Here is a 27,166-nt window from a genome sequence, read left to right as displayed (position 1 = left end):
AGTGGCAAATATTATTACCTTCTTTCTTTGCCTTTTTTTTTTTTTTTTTGAGAAAAGTACTTTATGTACTTTGTAGGTACAAGGTTAAAAGAACCTTTTCAGCTCCAAATATTCAAAATAAAGGTGTGCCTTTTGTGGCCTTATTAACATTACTTCTTTAAAATAACCGAAATGTGTAGTCACATTGTGCAGTGCAGGGACAAAACCATATGCTTAATTCTGCATTTTGTAACCAGTAGCGCTGGTTTACTTTCAGGTACCCGGCCCTTGAATGGTCCTGCTGGGTTATCAAGCGTCTCCTCTGCTGTTGCAGGCACCATGTCATATCCCCTTCAAAGGTGCTGACTTCCCCTTCAGGCAGCAAAGGCTTTACGCCTCCTCCAGTTTGACTCACAGGCTCCAATGGGTTGGCACTTTCTTCTTATTTACAGTTTAAATTACTCATGGCCGAACAACACCCCGTTGTTCTTCAGCCAAGATCTCTCTTCAGTTTAAGCATCTCCTGTCTCTCCTACCTAATAGTTAGAGACAATAGTTTTGTCCTCTCTGTCCATTCATTTTGCTAAGCAAAAGCAGCTTTTCCGATCTGGGCTGTGTACAGCCCAATTAGCTCCTCTGCACCCTGCCTCCACCTGGAGTTCATCCTTCCTGAACCCCTCAAGTGTTGAATTCCGAACCATGAGATCTGCTCAGTGAGTTTTACCCAGCGCTATGTATAGGTGAAATAGAAAAAAACCAGCAGCAATAATACAATTAAGGCCTAGAGAGGGGACGACGAAGGGGAAAATAAAAAATTAAACCAGAATACAGATAAGGCAAGTTTTCTATGGGGCCTCTGGAAAGCAAAATCTCAATGACCTGATATTGTCCCTCTCTTAATGTATTTATCCCCCTGCCTGAATCTTGTCCAGCAAATGATTTTCAGATGACACGTGAGCGGCCGAGCACACAGAGGGGGCATTTCAGCTTCATCCTTCCTGAAATCACCCTTCTGTCCTCACTCAAAGGCAATGGCAGGACTCGCCCACTCCCATAAGCCAGCACTTCAGCTGAATACACTTTACAGTAAATATTTTACAGGCTGCTCTCAGCAGCTGTGGGTTTGCATTTTAACAATTAAACCTCGTGCTTGGGAGTGCACCAGTAGCTTGGAGCAGGCAGAGCTTTTGCCGTATATTACACATCTCCTTCTGATATTTTTCTGCCTGATTAGTAATCACTTCTGACAAATCCTTTCGACAGCTCTGAACACCAGCCTTAGTGTTGCAGGGATGCTACATGCAAAGCCTGACTGAATGCAAATGTTAGGCTAATGCACGGATGCCTGACAGCATCTGAGCATTTTCTTCACTGGACACCAGAGGGAGGAGGAGGAAAGGACAACTGACAGTGAAGCTAAAGAAGAACTGCTTCAAGAGCCCTGAAGGAGCTTATCAGACACCGGAGCCAAATACATTTCTGTAATCGGACCAAAATAAATAGCGGCACCTTGTCTGGGGATGGTATTTCTGAAAAAAAGACTTGGCAGGGGTAACACAAGGTAAAGTTATGGGAGAAAGGACCCAAGTGCAGCAGCACTGAGTGCCAGGTGCATTTTAGCCAGCTCCATCTTACAAGCTTTAAACAAACCCGACTGTTTTTGATGCTGGGGCTGCTATCACTGTCTGTATTCTGCTTGGCTTCTGTGCCACAGCTTGTGTGCCTTTCGGTCCAGCCTTCTTCTGGATGTGAAAAAAAATATGTTTCAATGATTAACTGTGGATCCAGGGCCACCACAGTTTCTGAGTCCTGTACCACAAGAGCATGCAATTTGGAACTGCAAGTGCTCTATGCTGAGATGGAAATGTCAGGACCTTGAGGGAGGGAGGGAGGGAGGCAGTTCAAGGAGATTGATATGGTATCTATCTAGGAAGGTGATAGCAAATGCCCAACATGTGGTTAGTATCTCGATTAAATAAAAAAAGGAGAGATTCAGCAAGATCACCAGGAACTATTTACTATCTTATTAAAACTATGCTTTTATTTCCTCATCAAATCTTTTCATTATGCCTTCAAGGCATAAGGAGGATTATTAAATGTCAGCCACAATTCAAATAATTAATGTATGGTGTTACCAGATATATATACACACACGCTCTCCAGGAGGATTAATAATAGCTGCTATTTTTCTTCCGACCATATTTTCTCCATAATACATATATTAATCATGAGAACACAGTGCATTTTTTAAACCTCTCTAGTATTGAAAGTCTTTAAGGAACTCACACTTTGAAAATTGGAGGATTCTTAATATATTCTGTTCTCTACTTTTTAATTTACTATCAAAATACAAAAACACAGTAAGCACTTGGAAAGGAAGGAGTATAAGAAAGGCAGTGCTTTCTCCAGAGCTGCTATTAATTGCAGAATCAATGTCCTCAATTCCTTGAAATAGGTCTTTAAAAACAACAAATTTGCAGAGTTGCAAATTCAGAAAGTGGCTTCTCCCACACTCAAACGGACTGGCTTTTGTTGCTAACTTACTACAATCAAAACACTTTAGAAAACGCATCAGAAAAGTCCTTTTATATCTAACACTCCTCCCAGGGCTGGCTGGGGACTGCGTTCAGCACCTACTTGTCAGCTTAACTGTGTCTCTGCAGCGTGCTCGTCCCTGCAAGGCGCTGAGCACCAACGTGCGTGTTGTCCATAAAAACCACTGCATGGGAAAGGGAGCACAGCGGGGCCAGGGCTTTGCCCCCCTCAGATCCCCGCTGCCAATGCCAGAGCGGAGGGAGGGAGAGCTGATCCCTCTGCTCTTGACTTTGCACTCAACAGCTGACATGGACTTTCCCTGTGAGTTTGACACTAGCTCTTCCAGTAATTTTAATCCACAGACTAAAAGTGTGCTATGTGAGGTGGGGTGTGCTGCCACATATTAATTTACACTTACTATGTGCAGGGAAAGAGTTCCTGTGGATGGACTGACCCCATTGAGAGGTGACCTACCATCCACGCTCCCACGTGGGCTGCAGACATACTGCCTGTAGGGTGTTTTTTCTACCTGCTGGTGGCCTCTCAGCAATGCAACCAAAAATGAGCTCAGCTCCCAACTGCACAGCAAATAAACATGTCCAGAAGTAACATTTCAACTGCTTACAACTTGGAGAAGTTTAAATTGTCTCCTACACTCCCGACTGTATCCCAGGTGTAACCCTTCCACAGTGAAAAGTCATTGCATATCTAGTTTTGAACACTGCAAAATACAGAATGTATTAGCAGCCTCTTCCATCTCCCAAAACAGCTCAAGAAATGTCCATGTTCTATTTAAAATAATTAAGTTTTACAAGCGTGAGATCAGGGTTTGTTATGTAAGTAAAGGTGTAACCATACCACCCTTTTGTGCATTACCAGAAGACGTGTGTAGTGCATGTGCGCATGGAAACTACATGCACATTCCCCACAATGCAGCATCAAACAATAAATAATTTTAACCAACTATGTGAGCTGGCAACTGCTAACTTGGGACAGTTCCTACACCTCAGGACATACACCATTTCTACATAGAAGCTTAGGAGAGCAGGCCTTTCATGATATGTATTTTTTTTTAAATTTCAAGAAGAAATATTTTAAAGCCGTTTTGAAGACTTACCTCCTCGCTGCACCAGCAACGTGACTTCGCTTCCCTTAGGACATTCAATCAGCATATCCACCACCTGGTTGTGAGTGAGGCTCTGCACATTCTTCTTGTTGACTTCGACTATAAGATCACCTTCCTTCAGGCCGCGGCACCGTGGGCTGTCCACAATTTGTTTCACTCTTTGGCCGCCCCCACCAGGACTGTCTGCTATAGTAAACCCAAAGCCCATAGGCCCTTTCACTATATGCACAGTTATGAGTTCAGGTTGTGTTGCTATTGAAGACGCCAAAGAGACCGTGTCATTGGGGTAACCATGGGGTCCGTTGGAAGAGACCTCAGCTGGGCTGCTGGGTCTTGCTTCCTTTGTGCCATTTACTTTCCCTGTTTTACTACTGTGGCTCGCCGGGGAGTCGTAATTTTCCTGCCCATTCACAATGATCGGCTCTTTGTCCAAAATTGCCACGGATGTAACCAGGCTCGTGTTGGGATCATCGGGATCAAAGGGCAGGGGATAGCCTCGGCACAGTTCAAGGTCCACGCTGGCACCGATGGGGATGGACTGGAAGATTTTCACAACTTGAGCGTGAGTGTGCCCCAGCACACAGGTATCATTCACGCTGACTATGACGTCCCCTGCAGAGGACACAGACACAAACATTTTGTGCCAAACGTGACAAAAATACCAAACACAAACATTTTGTGCACCCCAGGAAGGTGAGGACTAGACCTGTGAGCTGATCCACAGCATCCACAGGTACCACTCAGAGGTAAATAGTAGCATTTAAGCACCTTTGCAAGGAAAAGGAGCAGTGACATTTGGGCAAGCAAGAACTACCTGTACACAATGGATTCACTGCATAAAGCCTTTATGTACATAAATGTTTTTGAAAGTGAAAATGGAATTGGCTCACGCAAAAAATTAATAAATTCAAATGATGGTATATGGCCCATTTAACAGTTATTCTGAAGCCCGGCTCTCACTGTTACGCACTGTGCTACACTGACATATGATAGAAACAAAAATGAGAGCACGAGAGCTATAACAGAAGGCTCTCAAATACCAGCTGCTCGAATGCGGTGCCACATGTCATGTCTCAGACATACTTCGGCCTAAAATCTAGGTATCGATTAAGTTATGATTCATTTTTTAACAATGGGGCTGCAACACAGGGATGTTTAATGTTGTGATGCTCCACCTGCAAGTGAGGAATTGTGACCTCAGGTGAATCCTAACAGGATTTCATCATGCTGGGCCTGATCTCTGGCAAAAGAAATTGGCACTTGGTGCCTCCACACAGGGAAATGCAAACTAGCCCACTCTTCTGCCCATTCCCTGGGAGTAGCTTCGGAGAGGGGGTGAGCGGCATGGCAGATACAAAACCACACAGCCCCACAAAATACCTGAGGCCCTTCAAAAATACCACCGCCATTGCCACAGCGGGGTGCAGTAACCCACAGCCTGATGCGGGACCCTACGATCGCTGGCTCCTCTCCACAGGTTGGCGTGGGGAGAGCAGGAGCTGGCAGAGCCCCAGCTGAATATTTTGACACCTGAAGTGAATTTCCAACATGTGAAGTCCCTTGCTATAAGATTTTGAACATATCCCTCAATGTATCTCACTTCCCTGCTTGCCGATTGGAAAGCTGAATGCCTTTCCCCAAAAAAGGGATGAAGACTGAAGTTCTTTATGAATTGCATATAAAACCAGCTGTAAAAACATAAACCAAAGTGGTGGTGATGATATTGATTTAAAGCATCAGTACCTGTTTCCATTTTGCCATCCAGTGCTGCAGGGCCGTCAAGCACCAAACTTTTGATTTGGAGAAATTCATCCGGCTCATCCCCTCCGACGACGGTGAAGCCAAAACCCCTGCTGCTTTTCCTTAGCTTGGTGTGGATGAACTTCCCTTTCAACTCAGAAGGGTTTCGTGTAAAAAAAGGTTTTCCTGTGTAGGAAGTTTGGAAAATCTATAAACAGGCAGGCAAGAGTGTTTGATCTGTTTTTTCTCTGCCCCTCCCCGCTCTAACAAGTACATGGACAAACACAGCGGTGTGCTGGGACGGGACTGAACTTCACTCCAGCATCCTCTCACCTCATCGCACTCCACCCGTCTCCCTGGATCCAGTCATGCAGTAAAAAGAGTGAGCAAAACCCCTAGTACTGGTGCTTTGTTAGCTGTGGTTGTGCACACCAAAGCCCCAAGGCTACAAAGGGGAAAACATGCTGCTTTAAGGAACGGAACATATTAAGGCTGGCAACGCTGGCTTAGAGATGTGTCTTATCTCTGTCCTGATTTGGTTATATCCAACCCAGGAAGGATGGGACAGGGGCAGCACAAATGCCTGCTACAGAAGGAGTCTGCAGCAAGAATTTCTGCAGAAAGGAATATCATTAAGTATTTTACCACTTGGCTTTCTCCCAACCCACCGAGCAAAAAGCAACTTCTGAGCTGTGGCAAGACACTGCATAACCCTTTAGCACAACCCCTGCCCTGCCCCATCATCGCTACCACCCTGTGACCTCCTCCGGTGAAAAAGGGGAGGGTGCTGATGTTGTTCTTCAGACACTGTTTGAAGTCTTTTCTCTTTCCTTTCTGCTCCTTGCCTGTTGTGGATGAAACACTGCCATTGTGAGGTACGGATCAAAGAGCGGCCCAGGACCGCAGCGGCTGTGCTGGAGGGCTGTTAATGCTCTCTGGGAGCACGGTTAAGAGGGAACAAGGTTCTCCAAAGACAAAAGCGCATCCTTGCAAAGCATGTTGCACAGGCTCGGAAAAGGAATCACAGTTGCTGTACTTCACAGTGCCAACACTAAACACCTTTGCACTTTTAATTGTTTTTAATGCTTAGAGGGGAAAAGACTGTGCCACTAAGCCCTCTGGTGACAGCTCCAGGATCAGCAGTGTGTATCGCAGCCAGGAGAGCTGGCATACTTTCAAAAACTTCAGCAGCATTGCCATGGGCCTCTGTTCAGAAAGGAGACCTTGAGGGAGAGTGAGGGGATTTGAGACTTGTAAGCCTTTGACTGGGGAAAAAAAAGTATATTTGAAGATTATTCATGAGGGGGCAGTGTGAGAACTTGCAGTCTTCTGCCTTTGAAGGGTAGCAGAGGAACACAGTAGTCGTGTACATTGTGGGCAGATGCTCTGTTCAGACCCCAAGCTGCAAAAAAGCCCCAGCTATCAAAGTACAACCCAACGATTCAGGTAACAAACATGGCTGAGAGGCAGCGTGCAGCGGGGCTTGGTCCTGTGCTGATTTCTGGTTCAAAAGACAAGCAGAACAAGCACAGCCTGCTGGCATCTGCTTACAAATAGAGGGTGAACCTGCCCCGTAGTAAAAGGATAGCAGCACCACAGGCTATGTCCCACCCACAGCATTTGGGAGGGGATCACATTTTAAATGACTGTATTTACAGAACCCCACCTGGGAGAGCGGTGCCAGGGGCCTTTGTGCCCCTGGGGCACAAAGAGGGGTCTTTGTGCCCACATCCCCCTCAGCAGTGCCATCAGTGGGAGAGATGGAAACCCCTGGGCACAGGGCAGGGGGACAGGGAAGCTGGAAATAGCTGCTGTAATGGGGAGCGGGAGAAGAGGGAGCAGCACTGAGAAAGGAAGAGGAAGGAATGAAAGAGAGAAGGAGTCATCAGCCGGTACCAGGACATGTCACTCAGAGTACTGCTGAGACAGGCTAATGCTCTCCTGTAACATTACTGCAAAATTTTCTGGCTGGCAGTCGGGAGTGGGTGAAGAACCGAGTGAGGCTTCTAATGTCATCCCCTGCGTGACAGGTCCTTTGCATTGCCATGCATGGACACTCGGGCAGCCCTCGCTTCAGCCTGACAGTGTACAAGGCAGAGGTGGCATTCACAGATGTCTCTCCGAGGAAGACGAGCTGTTTTGGGGCACTCTGATGAGATGCCTAACCCCAGATGTCTGGTGGTCAGGGTACCATCCCCAGACCTCCTGTGTTTTTCCTTGCTGCAAGTCTGGATTACTCTAATGTACTCTAATACCCCGCAGGAATGTGCTGGGGGCCTTTGGATACTGTTAAATTTGCACGTCTGTTTTGGAAGGACTGATCTGCTGCCACCTGCAGCAGAGAGCACTCCCTGGCTCTTCACGGCAGGAAAGGCAGCCCGGGACAGTAGCACCCTTGCCAGGCTCACCTTCGGAGAGCACAGCTGACCCGCAGAGCACGGGAGTATTTCCCAGCTCCCGGGGCCAGCCTCCTCCCAGCTGCTCCCAGCTCTGTCAGCATGACTTGCTCCAGGCAGATTCCCCCTCTCTCACCTTCCCCAGCCTCTGGGTCCTGCAGGCCATTCGCTTGCTATGCAATTTAGATGTAGCCAAAGCTGAAGCCTACTTACAACAACTTGTAACCAGAGAGCACTTGTACTGCAACAGGTGCAAGTGGAACTCTCTGCCCTTGCTGGCAACCTGATCTGGCAATGTTTCAGCTCACACTGCAAATTCAGGAAGGACTTATGTCCTGTCTGGTTAGTTATTTAAGACGAACAACTGCTCTGTGAGCAGTTGGCTATACACAGACCATTGACACTAATAAATAAGCCTGTAATAGCCCAAAGTACTTGTACACATGTACAACTTCAAAGTAGGTCTGCAGTATTTGGACCTATTATCATTCCCTCCTCATGAAGAGCTTCCCAGAGGAACTTCAACTCAGATTCTTCAGAAACATGATGTAATTTGCCCCTAACATGAGGCCAAGGTGCTTGTGTGTCTTTGCCCTCTGTTACTACAGAAAGTCAGATTCAGCACAGAGACCTGGTAGCTCTGCAAAGCTCTCCAAACGGCAGAGGATCTCCCTCTTCTGGTGTTCCCCCCAGCTCCTATCCCCCCCCCCCCCCCCCCATCTTCATTTGGATTCAAAGCACAGAAAAAGGAAAATCCATGAAGTTGCAAGCCAGACTCATCCATGGCAATACCAGAACCTGGCTGCTCAGATGTCACAAATGCAACCAAGACACCCAAGCTCTCCAAAACCAAGGTCCTGCCAAACAGTGCCGAGAACCGATGCACATCACAGCTCCCAAACACACTGACCAGTTTCCAGGGCTCTTAAACTACTTTAACTTGAAACTCTACCTGCCCACAAATGCAGACATGGGGTGACATTGGCTTTGGCTCTCAGACTAAAACATAACCATGTTAATGCATTTCTGTGTCTTAATCACAGTGCAACATGGTGAGATTTTGTTCTGCTTTTTGGGAGGGAATGTTGACCTACGAAAACAGAAAGAAATCTCTGCGCTAGATCTTATAATAAGAGCCACATTCTAAACTCAGTAGAGTTTAGAAGGTGTAAAAGCCTAATCCTTGCATGTCCATACAGCTCTGTAGAAAAGGGTCTCCTCCTACTTGCATTGCATCCACCGCAGTTGCTGTTAAATCCCAACGATGTTGTAACTCATGTTTTCACCTCGCCTTTTTAAAGGACTTGGAACGCTACACAGAGAATGGCCACAATCCTTTTTTGATGCAGGCGATCTCATTTGCGTCTTGCATTTGGCAACAAGTGTGGTCTTGAAAGAACTAGTCTCAAAATCTATAGGAATTCAGATATGCAGGCATGTGCCCTGGTGTGTGACACTAGTCGTGGAGATACTCCCTTTGCTGGTGGCTGAGGGAATTTCATTCTCAGGAAAATAGCCTTGTACTTTTACAACTGGTTTAACAAGGTTGTTACCTTGCACTGGTGCTTCCCGAACTGCCTCCTGGTTGTTTGAAACATGGTTTGGAGCAGCGGGTGGTGGGAGAGATGGACACTCCTCTGTCCATTCTAGAGAGGGCAGAGAGGGAAATGTTACTTGTTTCACAACAGCACTGTGAGCTCCTGCACGTACACACACACTGGGAGTGTGGGGCTCAAGCAGAGGAGACATGAAAAGCATGGCAAGAGAGGAAACAGAGTCACGGAGAGAGGGAATAAAATGAATGGGATGTTCAAAAACCAATTCTGGAGGACCCTCTATGTCCAGGTCAACTGATCCATCTGCTGGGACACCCTACCTCACACTCAAACTTGGGACTTGATTTGCATCTAAGTCTCGACATTTATATGAAATCTATTCACCGTGGCACTCATGGCATCTAAGTAGAAGAGCTGATGTTGTGGGCAATGGGGCTGCAGGAGGAATGTTGAAACCTAAATTATTTTCCCCTTCGATAATAACTGTTGTGAAATAACTTGGTGTGAAAGCTAGAGAGGTACCAAAACAAATCCAAATGCCACAGGCCCCTCAATGCAGTTGGGCTGCATTTAAAGAAAAAAAAAAAGAAAGAAAGAAAGAAGGAAAGAAAAAAAGAAAAAAAGGGGGGAAAAAAGAAAAAGAAAAAAAAAGTGTTTTATAATAATGAAATTACTTCAGACGTTAGAGCTTGACAACATCCAAAGGTCTTGGGTTAAGAAGCCTCTCATGCAGAAGGGTTTCTCTAGTGCACATGTAAATGCTCACCCCTCATCCCCTTCAATAGCCTATGAGTCCCAATGCAGAGTGGAACAACACCAGCTACAGTGAGTAACTTGATGGAGCAGATTAAAGAGGAAAACGTGTGTCTTAATTGTTTCTGGGAAGCCTAGAAACTTTCCAGAAATAAAGGACATTAAAAGAAAAATCTCTTCCCTTTAACAGGGGTGAAAGCTACTACGTTTAAGTGGTTATACGGTTTAGATTTTCTCCTTTGCTGCATCTTACGTGAAGGGCATATGCAATGCATGTCATTGTGCCTTTAAACACTTAAGGCCACAGACGGAAGGACAAACAGATTGGCATGGTGCTGCCAAGGCGAGGGAAGGCACGTTCCCTCAGAAAACCCCAACCATCATGCCCTCGGTGGTGCCAACCTTCTGGTGGCTGTTGCTGTTGCTCAAGCTGTTTCTTCCTCTTTGCTTCAAGAACTGGGTTTTCATACTGTGTCTTCCGGTTGATGTGGCTGAAGATGGAAGAGAGCAATAAATTAGGAAACCCTTTATGCGACAAGCGGGAATGACAGCCAGGCATGAAAATCCTCTGAGGAAAGGAGTAAAATACCAAACAAACCCAACAGCAGTGCCTGTGGAGCAAGACTCACCTAGTCGTGCCAAAAAGCATATTTAGGAAAACAAGCAGATTCCAGTATTGATATGATGTCTTGAGTAGGAATGGCTTATTCCTTCAAATACATTAAAGTAGTGATCTATCTGTGAAAAATGACATTAAAGCAGAAACGGTGCTCTGACTGCATTTTAAAAGACAGGCCTATATCATCCCTGCTTTAATCAGATTCCCAGAGGTACAGTCATTCTCTGGCTCACTGAAGTTGAAAAAAAACCAACCCAAAACAAAACCCAACAACTGGTAAAATCTGTCAGCTATCTGATCAATGAACACTATTAACAGGGTGTCTTTAAAATATCTGTGGGGATGCAGGCTATGAGCTGAAAAGCTGGGCTCCAAATGGATCAAAATATATTCAGAATCAGCCACCAGTGGATACTCTCAGTGGAAACCAGCATTTGGTGAAACTTCAGGTGTCCTCCTTGGAGGGCCATTAGGCAGCTTTTGACCTGTACGAGATGTTTAGAGCCAATACTTCTTACCAATCTCTGGAAAAGGAAAAAAAAGCAGGCCAGCCCCAAACATAGCAGACAAGCAATGCACTCCACAGAGGATTAACCATTTTATGAAACCAAATGACGAACACCAGCCACAGATGCCAGGGAGGTGAGGGCAGGTCTGGGGACTCTCTGCAGCTGAGGGCTGCAGCTGAGATGAGCTGCTCACCAACGGTCCAAGAGCAATTTTTCAATAGTGATTTTGCTATAGCAGAGGAGCAGGTAGACCTTAGAAAATTACATTAGCTTAAAGCCCATCTTTGTATCCAAAGCAAAGTTTACCATTAAGAAATTGCTATTTTATTGTTTCTTGTCCCATGTGTCTTTATCACCCCCCCCCCCCAAATGAACAAACAACCACTTTTTCAAGTAATTACGATAGAAGCACTCTAGCTAGTTATGTTCAGAATTTTTTCTGCTAAAGTTCAATATTAAATCACTGGAAAAATATTTAACTAATTAAATAAAAACAAGTTAATGAGTTCTGTAAAAGATTTCCCATTTCAAGACATCTTCAGAAAGTTAAGAAAAAATAATTACTTTTAAAATTATATAAACTTTTTCATGATATAGCTGTTTCTCAGTAAAAACTATTATGCAATAATAGAGTGCCTGAATTGGAAGGGACAGAGACAAATGCTTAAATTATAACCATCTTGCTAGCTTATAGATAGCAAGTAAAATAAACTTATGTCTCATTGCTGTTACTTTTCTATTTAATTTCATCACTAAGGAGTGCCACAAAACTAACGGGCATGTATATATAAAGTGACAGGAAAAAATGCTGTAAAGACTTCTTGGCATGGCATTTAATAGCCGAAAAATATTCTTGATGTCTTTGGTAAATAAATGTCAAGCCTTAATTACACAGTTTGCTAACCTTGTTTCCCTAGGCACAGATGGTAGGGTCAGAAATGAACCAAAGCAGACAGAAACTGTATTCCATGTCTATTCTGAGGGCTATCATAAGCCATCCTACTAGACAAGAGTATACACATAATTAAAAATTCATTTTATGGGGTCAGTGATGAAACAAAACTCAGATCTCTGGTTTCCCAAGGGAGCGATCTGACATCTAGATAAAGAAGAAGCTGTTCTAATTCTGGAGAGAGTCCCATTAAACCTGTAATTTTATTCTCAACAACACAGTCTGATGCAAGAACCTCTGCCATGGCTGTTTGGTCACACAGGCTCGTCCATTCCTCCTTTTGAGTGTCTTCCAACTTGTAACTGAATTGGTGCTCTGCTTTGCACACTCATATTTTGATCATAGCACTATACGAAGGGGATTGAGCTCAGTTAATTGCAGACTTGTTAATGTCCTCCGGATAAAAGTATTTTATGAGGTGCTGGGGCTTCCGCACGCCCTGACCCAGGGGTGCTCCCGTCTCCCCTGAGCTCACCCCTGGAGCTTGCCTGGGGTGTCCTGTCTCCCTTGAGCCACCCTCACCCCAGGGTGCTGCTGCCAGAGCCCACCAGAGGATGGGGAATGGCAAGGCAGGGTTCCCTCTCCCAGCCCCTATGGCATCCCCCAGCCTGCATAGGGGCCAGCATCTCCTCCTCCTCGGTATGAGAAGCTACCAAGAAAGCACACAGATCGCTGCAGAGAAAAGCCTTCCTCCACCCGACAGCCACACCAGAGCCGGAGAGCAGCACTTACTCTACATAGTAGACACCATATACGGGATCCTCAATTTTCTCCCAACCAGCAGGCAACTCTGGAAATAGAAAAAGCATTACTGAAGCCTCCAATGAAGTTTTTTCTGACTTTGCTCAGCGTGCAAAACTCATCAGTAGCTCAGACTTTGCTTTGAACACTTTTCAGAACAATCACAGCCTCCTTTTAAAGGCTGGCATAGCATGGGACCAACATCATAGCCTGTCCCACCAGTGCTGGGTTAGCAAATCAGTGGGAAGATGCCCATGCCAGTCAATTTTAGATTTGCTTTTTGCATTAAATGAACAAATGATCAATAAATTTCCCTTCTGGGAGGGGAATGCCTCAAGTATGCTCCTGGTTTGACCATCATGGCTCTGGATGGGAGGCACTGCAGTGGAAGTCGATGCAGGCAACAGGCCAGAGGCAGTTTAACGCCAGCATATGAAGATGGGTGAGATTATGGCAAGCAACTGTAGCACACTAACAGAGAGACCACTTTCATCTCCTGTACCAGGGCCGAGCCATTTATGCTCACCGCTGCTGAAAAAAGTTTCTTTTGATTCCTTTCTTAGGGATTTACACTGCATCGCTCATTCATGAGCCCAATGCAAAAGTGCATCTTGAAACAGGACAAACTGAGTTCAACGTAAACGCCCGGCATATGGAATCCACCCAAGTGGGGCTGGCATACACAGATGTATTTCACTGCATAGCACTTAATGTAAAAACACATATTGCCATAATCACATGTAACAGAGATTTCCTTTTTTAATTAGCATAATTAACAAAAAACAGTTCTGAAGATGAAATTAACATTTGGAAATGTATCCACTTTTGTTCCTGTTGATTTTCTAGACTGCACATAGTACTTTAACTATAATTAGTGAATGTAATAAAATCACTTCAGCATCCAACTGAGGGTTATTAAAGCTGTATGTATTACTTAAGGGCCTGATCCTTGTCCCACTCATTTAAACACAATGTTCTCGTTGGCTGTGGATACTGAAATAATCATCCTATTAACAATACAGACTGGTGTGTTTGTGTAATACTGTGAATCAACTCAAAAGAAGGCTCCACCACGCTATGGACTGGGCAAGTGTGGTCCTTGCCCCAGACTCTGCACATTCATTTAAATAAAAATAATAATAATGAAAAAAGCCCTTGTCAGACAGCACAAGTTCAAATATTCCATGCAAAATAATTCCTCAAAATTTATCACTAAATTGACAAGACTGATAGCAAATAATCTATGTTCGCTTATTATCAAATGTAAAGATTATTTTAATTAATGGCATCAATGGTTGAGCCAATACAATCAACAATGGCCCATTAATTAGAATAAGTGTAACTATCTAGTTCTGCATTTATAGATTTCAGCTATGTTGCCATAAGGATAGAAGTATCTCCAGACTGGAGATGAACAGTATCTATACAAACACACATGGACTAATTACTCAAAGTTTATGTTTGTGCTCAGAATTGGCTGGAGAACAGATGAAATCGATTTTCATGGTTTTTGCTCCACATGTCCCTTATTTGCAGATATAAGGTAGGTTTTCCATTCTTATCATTATTTTATCCTTATTGGGTTTAACATCTTTGGATTCCTTGAGACATAAGCAATTAAATGCAAGCCAGTGCTAACTTCTGGGCATGAAAATACTCCACAATTTTATCAGCAGATCAATCTGAAAGGAACGCTTCAGAAACAGATATTCCTTTACACCGTGCAAGTGTATGTGGGAAAAAGTTAGAAAACTAGAGGCCAATATTGAAAGTCTTTTCGCAAAGGGAACTCTCAGGTTTGCAAAGGAGTCCCATATGGTGAAAACACTGTGGGACTGGCTTAAAGAGTTTCAGTGTAATTAAATTAAGACCTAGCATACAATCAGGAAAATCACAAGTTGTGACAGCCATTTAATTCTTTGCACTATGGTGAAAGTAGAATGGTAAAGAGACCAAGCTGGGGTGGAAGAAAAAAAAAAATTAATAGGGGAAGGGAGAAGTAATGCACAAATGCCTTAAAATGAGTTTTCCACACTTTTTCCTGCTAAATATCTTTTACTTATTTTGGACTACTACGTGGTTTTCATTTTTAAAGCTCAAACAAAAATGTTTTGCTTTTCTTTTGTTCACAAAAAGTTTTGCTATTAAATTTTATTTTTTCTTTTCTTTTAAAGAATTTTCATGGAAGGTCAGAAAGCCAGCGCTTTCCTAACCCCAAAAATGGTATTGTGCAAAAATCTTTCCAGTTTTCCATCTATGCAGCTTTCCATTTAAGGGACACATTTCTATGTTTTTGGAAGTAACAATACACAAAACTACAGCTTTCAACACATTACTTGTTGATTACGTAGATGTGCTTTCCAACTTCTAAAAAGCTCTGAAATTTCTCTAAAACAAAAGGCAATATTCTCCATAGCCATGTTGCACAGTCTGGCTTCTCAGTGGCTTTAAATTATTCATCTCCCTTCTCTACCTCTCCTGCCAAATTGAAGATGACCCACAGCATTAGATTTTATTACAAATATAAGATTTCCAAAAATATTTTGCATCATTAGGAGTCTGAGTGAGCCATATGGTTTTTATTTTGGTACATCCATGCAGCACTGCAGTCTCAGAGCATTTGTCAGCAGGTAAATTCAATGGACAAATATCCAATTTTACACTTTTAAGCCTGGGGTAAATACATGGATTCCTACTGAGAAGCTCTTGTTCAGTATGCAACCCTACACAGGGGATGGATGAATTCCTAAAAAAGAACTTCTCCAATCACCAGGGATTTCAGTCGCACCTGTGCATCACTATAAAGGAGCTGGAGATGACTTCAGGATACTCAGCTTTTACTGCTCCCTGTGAGTCCAGGAGGACCTGCCCCAGGGCATGTCAAATTCTACTTCAAAGATTAAATTTATGTGTCCTTCGTATAACCTTCTCTTAAAAGAGAGGTGATCTATTACTCCATATTCAATCCACTTTGGAAAACAAGAAGTTGTGCAAATGCTTCAAGTTTTAATTTTCTTATATTTAGAAAGGAAACTGTTAAAAAACTAAGGAGCTGAATATCTGGCAACAACCAGTTTATACTAAACATGAGTATGGTTAGTGAATAGGCCATATGTTTTCATGCCCCCTCCCTAACGTTGCTGTAACCAACTGAGCCATTTGAAAATGTCTTTCTTTACACTGCAACATTTGCAAATCTCAACAGTATATCGATGGGCTGGGAGCTCAATAAAGCTTATCTGCATTAAAACAAAGGGAAGAACATCTCATGATGTTCAAGCAAAACACTTGTGTATGTAAGTGCCTGCAGAACTGGGGTCAGGCGTATCAATTAATGAGTTTCCCTGCATCTATTTTTTCAGCTCTTCTCTTGCACTAGATCCTGATATCAGACTGAAAGAAGGGAACATTTCCATTTCATTATTGCCTTTAAATTTGCCTTTTTTAAAACTCTCTCTTATTTTAAGTCACCCTTTGTGAAGACCTTCATGAGAAATCTTTGCAGGTTCTTGGTGTACATCCACCTACTTCTGATGTTACTTAGTGTGCTGCTGATTATTTGTATGAGCTGTGCATAATGCTGATGTACCACTGAAGTGACTGCATTCTTCTTTAAATCGTCATTTCTTTCAAATTCTTGCACTAAAAGAAGTTAGGCCTCCAACATTATTCCAGGCATATTATCCAGAAGAACAGTTCCTGGAGTAGTGTTAAAAGTCCACTCAATAGCTGCTGGCTGCTGATGCCGTATCCATCACACAGAAGTGGGAAGCGGAATACACTTGCAAGTCATTACAGAAACCAGAGGTTAATTCTCTGGTAATACAATCCTCCAGTACACAGAACTATAAACTGTAAATACAGTCCTCTTTAAAAGCAATAATAGACCTAGTGGAAATAAAATCCTATGCAACCTCTTATGCCTTTCAGCTCTCCAAGTGCACTAGAGCATAGCTGAACACAAATAACAACTACCTCCACCAGCAGTATAAACAGAATGAGCACCGCTGAGATTAGATATCAAGACAGCATTCTTCACAAAAAGATGCAGCAAATAAAAGTGTACCACATCATCGAAAATCATCTGTTTATAAAATCACCTACTGAGGCAAAATTTTCTGCTGTTTCATTCACAAGCTCAGCAGAAGCATCCTATGTAATTCTTAAACTTTCTAAATCACACTTGGCTTCTCTTGTCTGGGAAATGACTTCGGCCCCAATGAAAGAAGCATCCTTAGCTACTTGGTTTCAACTTTGGCATCTATAAGCTTTCTCCTGGAGCCAGTGATGCCAATGGAAAAGCCCCTGACTTCTGCAGGGTCCAGGAGGAAGCAACTTGGAACAAACTTTGTAAGATTAAGGCTCTCCAGCCTTCTTCAAACTCTGAACCAGTAAGAAAAACACTGTAGATCTGAAGCTAGGGGAAGGTTAATGCTTCGTGTGCTAGGGAAGTTTTGCTGATAAATTAGGCTTGTTGAAATAAAAAAAATTGAAAGATGCAAAATGATACAAAGGAGAAAGTAAGTAATTAAAGGCTTAAAACAGTGCAGTTGAAGTCAAACATCAAAACGAGAGATGGATGATTTACCTAGTTCACTGTCCAGTTCCTCCGTGTGTACCCCTTCTTCTCCAAGGGAAGAGCAGTAAATGAGACAGAAAAAATTAAAAGAAAATTTCAGATACCAGCACCAAGCAAGAAATTCCCTACAGCAAACAGCAGAACCAGCACTACTTTTCTACAGACCGAGCCCAAGCTTTCCATTTATCACACTTTAGTGATCAGAATATTGATGGATCTGATGTAGATAATGAAAGAACTGGTTCTCGCATTCTCAAAAAATCTGTATCAATTGACTACCTTCCATGCCACAGTTTGATATGGCAAAGTAATACATTTGTGGTGTTCTCACTGTAGTGAAGCTTCTCCCTCAGATCTGTATGGTCTGACCTTTGCAATCTGTTCTGTAGACACACAGATCTATCAGCAGGCCAGGCCTGAATACCAATTAAGAAATCTGAGGGGAAAACCTTGCATCTAAATAAGAACTAATGTAGCAAGGTTTTCAAGAAAGTACCTAAATTTATGGGCATACAAGGTCCAATTGACTTCACTGTAATTACTCAGATGATTTAAGACAGACATGAAGCAAAGCGCCTTGTTTAACTGGAGTCGCAGGCCCACGCCGAAGTCCAGATGCACTGGTGAGGCATATACAGGAAAGCACCAGTTTTAGCGGGGCACCTGGGACAAAGATCACATAATTTTTCAAACACACAAAGCCATCAATATTCACTGTTGCTCCATTTATCATTATCTGCTCCATATTCATAAGTTAACAGTGACACAGATGATTAAAGTATTGCTTAGCCTATAAATAATAATAATGCAGTCTGAAAATGAAAGATGATGACAAAACCAGAACAAAGATGGTAAAAACAATCTTGGACCTAATACAGTAAAGTATAAGGCACATAAATGAATGATAGAAGCAAACAGAAAAGGTAGTGTTACAGCATTGCTTTTGAAAATTTGGACACCTAAAAAAACACTTCCGTGACCTGTTTGCAATATATTCTACCAAAACAGTTGTTTAGGACCATTAGCGTGAAATATGAATTGCAATTTCCTTTGACAGCCTAAACTGGAAACGACCAAAAACTTGTTAGGGACATGTATCCCGACGAAGAAAAAACCACAAGGCAACTGCACCCAAACAAATCTGAAACGACATCTAACATTTGAAAAACCACAAACAGGATGGGATCGAGCCAGAAAATGCACGCGCACACACACACAACAAATGAAACAGAGGAGGAGTCCCCCTGACTTCCGTGGAAATACTCCCAACAGTGACCCTTGCCAAAAAATGTCCAACTCCTATGACACAGTAAAAATAACCTTTTCTCTTCTTTGTGCTCACATTGTTTTCTAAAATATAATTATTCTTATGTGCAAAGCAAGATCAGAGCAGCCAAGCAAAACAGTGCAGTGTACTGCTGTACCTATGAAGCAACTGGTTTAAGTACTGAATGTTAAAAATATTCATTAATGAGCAACTTAGTGAATGAAGTGAAGGGGTGTGGGGAAGATGAAATTAGCTGATTTTAAGGACCTGACAAACAAAAATGCCACTACTCTGTAAAATTATGAACTTAGTTGAATACAAAAAAATTACCCAGCTGTATGTTTCTAATCCCAATTAAATAAATTATCCCAATGCTTGTTTTATAATTGCTAAGAAGACAAGAGGCTTGAAAGACTTTCCCTTCTGCGAGGAGACTTAAAACTGTTCAACAGAGGAGCTCATCCACCCGCTGTTGACATCCTACGGGCTGGTCCTTGCCCTGTCTCAGAGCACAGCGCGGGGCACACTGACCCACAGCGGCACATGCCGCTTGTTGGCATCGCCGGGGCTATCGATGTAGTGGGAGTCTTGCTGGTAGAGAAAGCCAGGACAGAAGTTGTGCTTCAGGGAAAACTACTTTCTGAAAGAGGAAAGCTTGTGCTGAGATTTAGCAACCTCCTCTCTAAATTGCCAGCAATGCTTAACTGCAAGGAGGAGGGAGCTCTGCCTGCATATGCTATTATTTAATTTTGTTCCAGTCCTGATTACCCACTGACATATCCATTTTTAGGCGCAGAGCAAGGCCTTCATTAATCCAGCTCCCTCCACTTGCTCCTTGACAGATGACGCCAGTTGCTAAAGATCTGAAGCAGGCATCGGCTCCGTATGCTCAGTTTTTGCCTGGGCTTTGCACATCCTTGTGGTCTGGGTGCATGCTGCATTGTGCACTAAGAAGTTGGTGACCTGCTTCATCATGGCAGAGAAGGCTGCACGGGCAAATTCTCACATCCTGCAAAATCTCACACGTGAAAGGAAGGAGAGGTTGGAAAACTGCATGTGCAAAAATAGTAACAGTAGTTCTGGAGGCCAGATTTGAACCTACCAGTATAAAAGGGATGAAGTGAGTTGATCCTTTTCTGAAGTAAAATCATAACTCTTATTGAGCTGACTCACACTAGTAGGAGGATAATCATACCACGAAAACTAATTTTACAAGGACAGCACCAACACTGATGAAGTAAACCCTTCCATTTTTAAGATATGTCTACCATGATAGCATTGTGCTAGCCAAGATTATGCATTAGAACACCTTTCCTGGTCAGTAGACCAAAATTTCCACACAGGTTTTCCCAAATATTTAAGTTATTTTCATCATGATTCCCTTTTTCTTCCAGCATCTCCTAAAGGATGCAGGGAAAGAACCTCCTTTAACAGTCCTGCATTTGGCTGCTCTAAATTGGACAGTGGCTTGCATTTCCAACATCTCAAGGAATACAAAATTACATCAGTGTAAATTTTCAGTGGTAAACATCTACACTTTCAAATGGAATTTGTTTTCAGCAATCATAACACTAAGTGGACTGTCAGAATTTAACAGTAGAAGTGAAGCAATTGAGTTATTTCTGCTCAAACAAGGAAATAACAACATAATTATTTCAAATTCATGTAAAGCAGGTGGTTGCACAATGGAGCACGCAGAGACTCAGTTGCTTTCCTCCTACACAGCGATCCAAGGAGCGAACATGTTAGAAAGCTTTGAGTCTTTTTCAGCATCAGTGACTATTCAAATGCCTTTGCAAAAACAGAGGCCTCTTACTTCTAGCACCTGGTTGATTTTTATTAAACGATCTGCCATCTCAATAGCTATCTTGCATACACAGACAGTGATTTTACAACGTAATGGATATTGTATCTATGCACTTATTAATAAATGTTGGGGTTTTTTTCCTAAGTATTTCTGAACACAGGTTATGAGAAAGGGGAAAAGGAAAGGAAGAAAGGCACCTAGAAATGGACCAAACACATTATTATCTCTCTATTTTCAGTGCCTTACCATCATCTTCACATTCTTCTAGAGGCTTCTGCTGTTTGTTCAGGCACCGTGGATCTAGCCAAGATGTTGTTTTTGTGTTATGGCTGGAAACCAAAAATGGAAATATGACCTTTGTTAATAACGCAGAGCTGAAGTATCAGTGACATAAAAGTATATATCCTCTTTGTTATTCAACAGACCTGAAGGCATACTTTTGCTTCAGGAGAAATGGCATTACAATTTGATGTTTTGCAAACTAGTCTACCAAATCACAAGAATCTTGGCATTGAAAACACAAAGGTGAAAAGTGAAAATATACAGATTAGCATTCCTGACTGGAGGATGCATGTGAAAGCTGCAATATTATAATATTAATTTCTTTGGTGGTTTGTTTCTTAATTCCAGGAGCTGTCTCTGAGCCATTTGCCTCCTGTCAAAAAGACAGAAGTTTTCCTTCCTCCCTAAACCATGCAGTGACCTTTATTGCTGCAAAAGACCTTTGACGTTTGTCTAGATTTGACCCATGCATTAGTCAAAAACAAAGTTTCCAGCGAAAACTTTTTAATTACACAAATAAAAATGTTCTGTCAAAGCCTTTGATGGAAGTTGAACAGCTTTACTTTCAACTCTTCCTTTCTAGAAGTGCCCTGACAGTATCGTGATGCCAGTCCCAGCGGTGAAGGCTGCATAGTAAACAGGCTTAAAATACATTTTTCTAGAAATTATTTTCTCCCGTCATTTCATTTGCATACAGAAACAATCTTGTAATATAATGCCTCTTCTACAACCTGACATCATCTTAGACATAACCTGCAAAGATAGCCCTCCAGTCCCTGGGATATCATTTATCTAGTTTAGCCTTTAACACCGCTTAACAGTTTTAAGTTTCAATACCGTAGTAATGCTATTTACTTCTTCAAGGTCTCAGGGAGGTTTACAAACTTAACCTTAGCCTCACACAGTCTCACGAAGCTGGAAATGCTGTAATGAGGGCTATGATCCCTGAGGAACTAACAACTGACCAGCAAACTTGTATTTTACTGCAAGAAGAGGGGACTGCCCTGCTCCTAGGATCTGAGCGCGTAAATAAAAGGTGCTTGTTTTACACATCCTACTACCGAGCCCTCCCAAGGCAGGATGAGCAAATGCATTTAATCCTTTTGTATGCTTCAGAGCAATTAATCGCCAACTAGAAAACTGAATAGCAGAAATTCAGCAAGTCAGGCAAATGCACAGCAATAAAGCAGAGGGGTTCTGCCAACTTATTTATAAGAAAGTCTGTAGTCTAGCTGAGAAAGAGGGCGGTGGGAGGAGAGCAATGAAATATTTGCATATTTCTCGCAACTCTGTCTCGCTCACCAAAGGCTCACAACAGTGTGGTTTGCTGAGGCACAGAAAATTTAGCAACACCTTTCAGATTGTACCCTCAGCGGGACAGGATCGTGTTAGACCTGTAACATACATAGATCTACATGCAGGGTAATGAGGGACTGGGATACTTTGGGTAATGAAAATCCCAATTAAAGCACCAGAGAAACATATCTCAAGAGCCAAATTGCTTCAGCTACAAGCCGTCAGGATCGGTTATCCGACACACAGCCCTGGCCCCACTGGACCTGTGCCGGTTCTGTGCAAGCAGCTCAGATGCTCCCATACTGTTCCCTTCAGCACCCTGACTTGATAACCCAAAGCGCTGTAGATGACAGTACAGACATCTAAGCCAGCTTGGGTCCGCACAGCTCATTAGCTTGCTCTCTTAATTTGATACAAATCAAACTAAATTGTTTCTAGGCTCAGGGTGTCCTTAGAATTAATAGAACTGCAGTCATTCAGTGCTGCATCCACACTAACACGTTCTTGCACAAAAATCACCCCCTGTGCGTATGCATCCTCAAAATGGTCAGTCTGCACTGCAGGGAAGGAAGCAGTTGGTATGCTACCAGATTTTCACGTCAGACAGACAGCCGTGTATGCAGGCTACATTTTTCCACCACACATACGATTCTCTTGCAAAAGGTCTAACAAATTATTTAAGGTGCTACAGTCCTGCATCGCTAAGAGAACACGTGCACGTAGAGACTACAGCAGCAATGGGGACGGGTTTTGGGGAAATTGGTGGCAGCAGCAGAACCCCTTGTTGAAGCACCTGTAAGGAAGGATAGCAGGGACCCACGTGCAGACAAAAAAGCGAGCAACCGGCTGCTTGGGCAGCATTTAGTGCTTATCATCTGTCCTCCTTCAGGGAGGAAAATGGCAGGCTGGATGGGCTATTACTCAGGCTGTGTTATATACATTAAAGCCAGAAAGTACGTCACAGAATGAGGCACCCTGAGGATATAATGAGGGGCAGAATACCGTGTTTGGGATAATGAACACATTTCAGTTTCATCTGATACGCAGCTGACGAGAATTTGCATTGTGCCTTCTAGACTTTGGCTTACACTAGGGGGTTGGTGGAGCCTCTTCAGGTAATTGAGAGCACCCTGGAAAATGGCCGTTTTTACAGCAGCCCTCTCCCAGCTGGCGAAGAGCCTCTGCGGTGCTCTCAGTCCTCCCAGCTACTGAGACCTTCTGGCACCCTTCTCTGATGTGTTCCCTTTGCCTGCCATTGCAGCCAAGGGAAAACCTGCTCTGATGAACCTTTCCTTGGCCCCATCCAAAAGTCCCCTCTCCTGATGACGGAGCAGGACTGCTCCCCTCACTGCCCTAATCCAGCGTGATTCTCCGGAGTACCAAAAAGGGGCATTAGCAGAGGAGGTTCTTCTGTACTAACTGGCTGCTGGCTTCTGGTGCACAGACAGAGGATCTCAGTTTCCAAGACCGCATTAAACAGGCCATCAAATCCCAAATCAATTCTTCATCCCCTTCCTCTACTTGGGTAGCTAAGGGCTTGAGTTTCAAAAGCTAATTGAATTTTAATGCCTAGCTAAACTCTGTGCAAGAAATCTCTTCCACTAATAGGTCCCATTTTATAAGTTACTCCTATCTCAATAAATCTAGACAAGTATAATTAGAGACTATTATTTATGGCATGAAAAAATCAATATCATCATAAAACTGCTGACAGCACTCAGCTCTTAGGCAAAGTCTGCAGAGCACGAGGTACTTCTTCCTTTCCAAACTTACTGTGCCTACTCTGCACTGAGCTATGCCTTCTGCAAACCACTGGAGCATGTTAACACGTTTGGCCCATTTGCTCTGATGAGAGGACAACACACAAAGTCCATTCCCTGGCTCTGCTACCACCTGAGCACAATACCAGAGGAATTCTCTCTGCTGCATTATGCACAGAGGCAGGCTCCAGGAATGAAGTCTCAGCCCTTTCAATTAGGAGCTTTCATTCCACCCGTGAAAACAACTGGTCATATTTTATAAGTGTTTGTTGCTTTTGTAACTACCCTCATAAAACGAGCAATTCCCCCTGCCTTTGAACTCAGAAGTAATTTGGATGTTAATCCAATCAGGAAATACAAAACCCCTTCAGAAGCAGTAAAGAACTTACAGCTCTGCAACATAACTGTATATGCTAAATATTTAATATGCACACATACACACACAAAATGCATCCATGGAGGTTTACTTATGCCCAGAGAGAGAGGGAGAGAGATGGAATGAGAACAACAAAAATGTGCTTTACTCTATAAAATAGACTTCTCCGTTCTCGGTGTAGGCCATCTCCCAGTTTTCCGGCAGAGGACCTAGGTTATCCTCGGCAGAAGGAGGTAGGTATTGAGGGAGGTTCTGAGATGGTTCCGTGGTGGGAACGTTGGTGTGGCTATCAATTGCGGACGGTGGGGCTGTCTCTCTTACAATATGCTTATTATGCTCGTCTTGGTCACCAGACTCTGCTGTAGAATAAACAAGCACAAATAAATTGAAAATCAGTCTTTTTCTCCTTCCATTTCCTTCTCTGGGTTTATCCTTACAGTTTTCCTCTCCTTGCTTTTTAATTCACAAGACACAGCAACAGATGAACCGAGGGCAGAGACTCTGCAGTCTTCTTGCCAGCAGGGACGAGCCTGCTTTGCCCACACACACTCTGCCAGCCAGACCCTCGCCAGCGCAAATCAGAAGCTGTGATCAGCTACTGTGTTTGCTCTAATAGGCCCTGCTGAGGTACCAAAGTCTTCCAAGCTGTCTGAGGCCAGGGCTCACTGATGTAGATGAGTTCAATGGGCTTCTGAGCAGGCTTACAGGTTCACTCCCGCAGTGCCAATTGTGGGACAGGGATTAGGAGAACAAAATTTCCTGTTTGAAGAATTATCAAAAGGGGAGATTTTTACAAGTGCAGAAGGTAGCCCGAAGCTCAAAGTCAACAAGCTGATGGTGAAGGTCTTTACTGCGGTGCCTTTTTTAAAATTAAAAATTAAAACAAATGTCAGCACTACGCCATGTGTCCACACGTTGCTGCTCATTAGTGCCTGTTCTAGTTGTCTGAGGAGGTTTATTCCATGGCTCATCACTGTATCCTTCCAGTCAAAGTCACTCAGGAGTATTTTATGATGTATCTGGCCCTCCTCCCTCTAAGGAAACTTTTCTGATGCTTATACCCATGCAGTTTTGAGCTGTATCCATGAAACACTGCTGCTCATTCCCTCCACCCCTAATCACAGTAAATGCTCTCCACAAACCAGGTCTGTGCCCCTAACTCTTTCACAGAGAGGTTTTGGCATCAACAGACAAATTCTAAAATTACGCCTGTGTCTAGCAAAGGGATTTTCTGTTTGGTTCTTGCAGGTGTTGAAAATTGATGGCAGTACTTCCAAACCACCTGAGACCGCCAGTCTCCAGTACACACGGCAGGCAACACACTGAGCAAAAGACAGAGAGATCAGTGTCACACTCTGCCAAGTCCCCAAGCAGCGGGACTGAAAGGGCTTCACAGCCAAGACCTCGCCTCTGCTCTCCAGACCAGAGACCACTGACATCCTCAACTCACAGCCCACAGCCTTGGCTTGGGGGGGCGGTTAACTGCAGCTCCTGCGCTATTTCTAGTCTGCGTGCTGCCTTTACGAAAAGGCAAGATACTGAAAATAATACACTGGGAGAGGAGGGAGGAAAAAGATCCGGACTACACCAGTACCCTCAGCTGCCTGCCTTCTAGCCTTCCTGGCATTTGATATTTTTAGGTAGAAGCTGACAAGATAAAGAAGCATGAATGAATCATCACCAACTTAAGACTGCGAGTGTAAACATGCCAAAGTCTGGGAAACACAAGTCATCGAGAAGTCTTCTAAGGAAGCAGAAGCCTTTTAATATGGCTAGCACGCTTTGATACGAAGCAAGCATAAGGAATCACTTTGGTATACGAGAAATAACTCTTTTCTTGATTCTGTGCCCATTTAATGGAGGCAAGGGGCCAGGGTGTGATAACATTGTGACAAATGAGCTGCACCTTCCAGTATTTCATCTTGTGAAGGAAAACAAGGAAGAGAAATGATGCTAGAGTCAGTTCAGGGCCACCAAACTGAGACGCGCGGCAAGGAGGTCAAACAGCATCTCCCACCAGCTTCCTCCCAAAATCAGATCCTGTGACAAGGGCTGAGGTTGCTGCCGTGTCACAACATGTGAGAAACCACTCTTAGGTGCAAAACTTTGTAAAGGAGCTGGTAAGCAGAGACAAAAACTTCAGCCTGGGAGGGATTAGGCCAGCCAGGAGTGACTTGGGTTGGAAAGGTGCAACAGAGCACAACCCTCAAAGCCATTTGACAGTTTGGCCCAGAGAGGGTCAAAATTAAATTTCAGCCTAAATCCTTTTAAAGCTCTACACAGACGTTAGAGCCAGGACTTTGGCAGGTAGGAACTGGCATGACAGCTCCTACAACTCGTCAGAGGCTGGGAAGGAAAATTGTCATGGTGGTAGGAAGTGACCAGAGGACAAAGGATCAAGTGCCCGTGATGGTGAGCACCCACAGCAAGCAGCTGTGAAAGGGTTGAAGGTGTGGATAACGCTGCTTGCTAAGTACCTACCTCAAAGGGAGCTAGGAAGATGAATTCAGTGTTTGAAGCTGAGCTGAGGAAGTACTGCTCTAAGCGCTAACAAATACTAGGATTGCAGACATGGGAAAGAGCTCTTGCCCCTCAGAGCTTCCCAAACTTCCAGTTCATTTCTGTGGAAACTCAACTGATGTCCAATAGTATTTTGCTCTGAATCTCCCTGCACAGCACTTGACTTTAGATTGCAAGTTTCCAGTGATCTTTCAGCCAATGCTTGAAGGTAGCCATGGTGGGATTGAGATCTCTATTCAGCAGGACACAAGGCCTTCATAAAAATAGAGAGCTTGCACCCATGCTTCAGACTTAATTCCTACAGCAAGCAGCCCTTGGTTTGCTGGAAGGTACCTTGAAGAAGATGACCTAGTAATTGTATGTGACGGGTATC

The 27,166-nt window shown here is 43.5% G+C and overlaps 1 protein-coding gene across 23 annotated transcripts in view; it reads right to left on the bottom strand.

The window, feature by feature from the left end:
* MAGI1 (membrane associated guanylate kinase, WW and PDZ domain containing 1) overlaps positions 1-27,166 on the bottom strand; it is a 362,679-nt gene that overhangs the window by 51,995 nt on the left and 283,518 nt on the right. For 8 of the 23 annotated variants that reach the window (XM_072875929.1, XM_072875931.1, XM_072875932.1 and 5 more), the window contains exons 5-12: positions 24,422-24,632; positions 20,806-20,888; positions 17,495-17,533; positions 12,898-12,955; positions 10,488-10,576; positions 9,330-9,422; positions 5,384-5,566; positions 3,632-4,252 (exon numbers count right to left, since the gene is read on the bottom strand). In XM_072875929.1, coding sequence (XP_072732030.1) covers positions 3,632-4,252; positions 5,384-5,566; positions 9,330-9,422; positions 10,488-10,576; positions 12,898-12,955; positions 17,495-17,533; positions 20,806-20,888; positions 24,422-24,632 — 1,377 coding nt within the window. The remainder of the gene's footprint in view (positions 1-3,631; positions 4,253-5,383; positions 5,567-9,329; positions 9,423-10,487; positions 10,577-12,897; positions 12,956-17,494; positions 17,534-20,805; positions 20,889-24,421; positions 24,633-27,166) is intronic. The other 15 variants (XM_072875930.1, XM_072875946.1, XM_072875947.1 and 12 more) reach the window with 5 other exon arrangements.

Source organism: Ciconia boyciana, chromosome 11 (assembly GCF_034638445.1).
Source record: "Ciconia boyciana chromosome 11, ASM3463844v1, whole genome shotgun sequence".
Taxonomy (NCBI): domain Eukaryota; kingdom Metazoa; phylum Chordata; class Aves; order Ciconiiformes; family Ciconiidae; genus Ciconia; species Ciconia boyciana.
The sequence above is the reverse complement of the archived record's forward strand: the minus strand, read 5'-3'. Positions and strand labels throughout refer to the sequence as shown.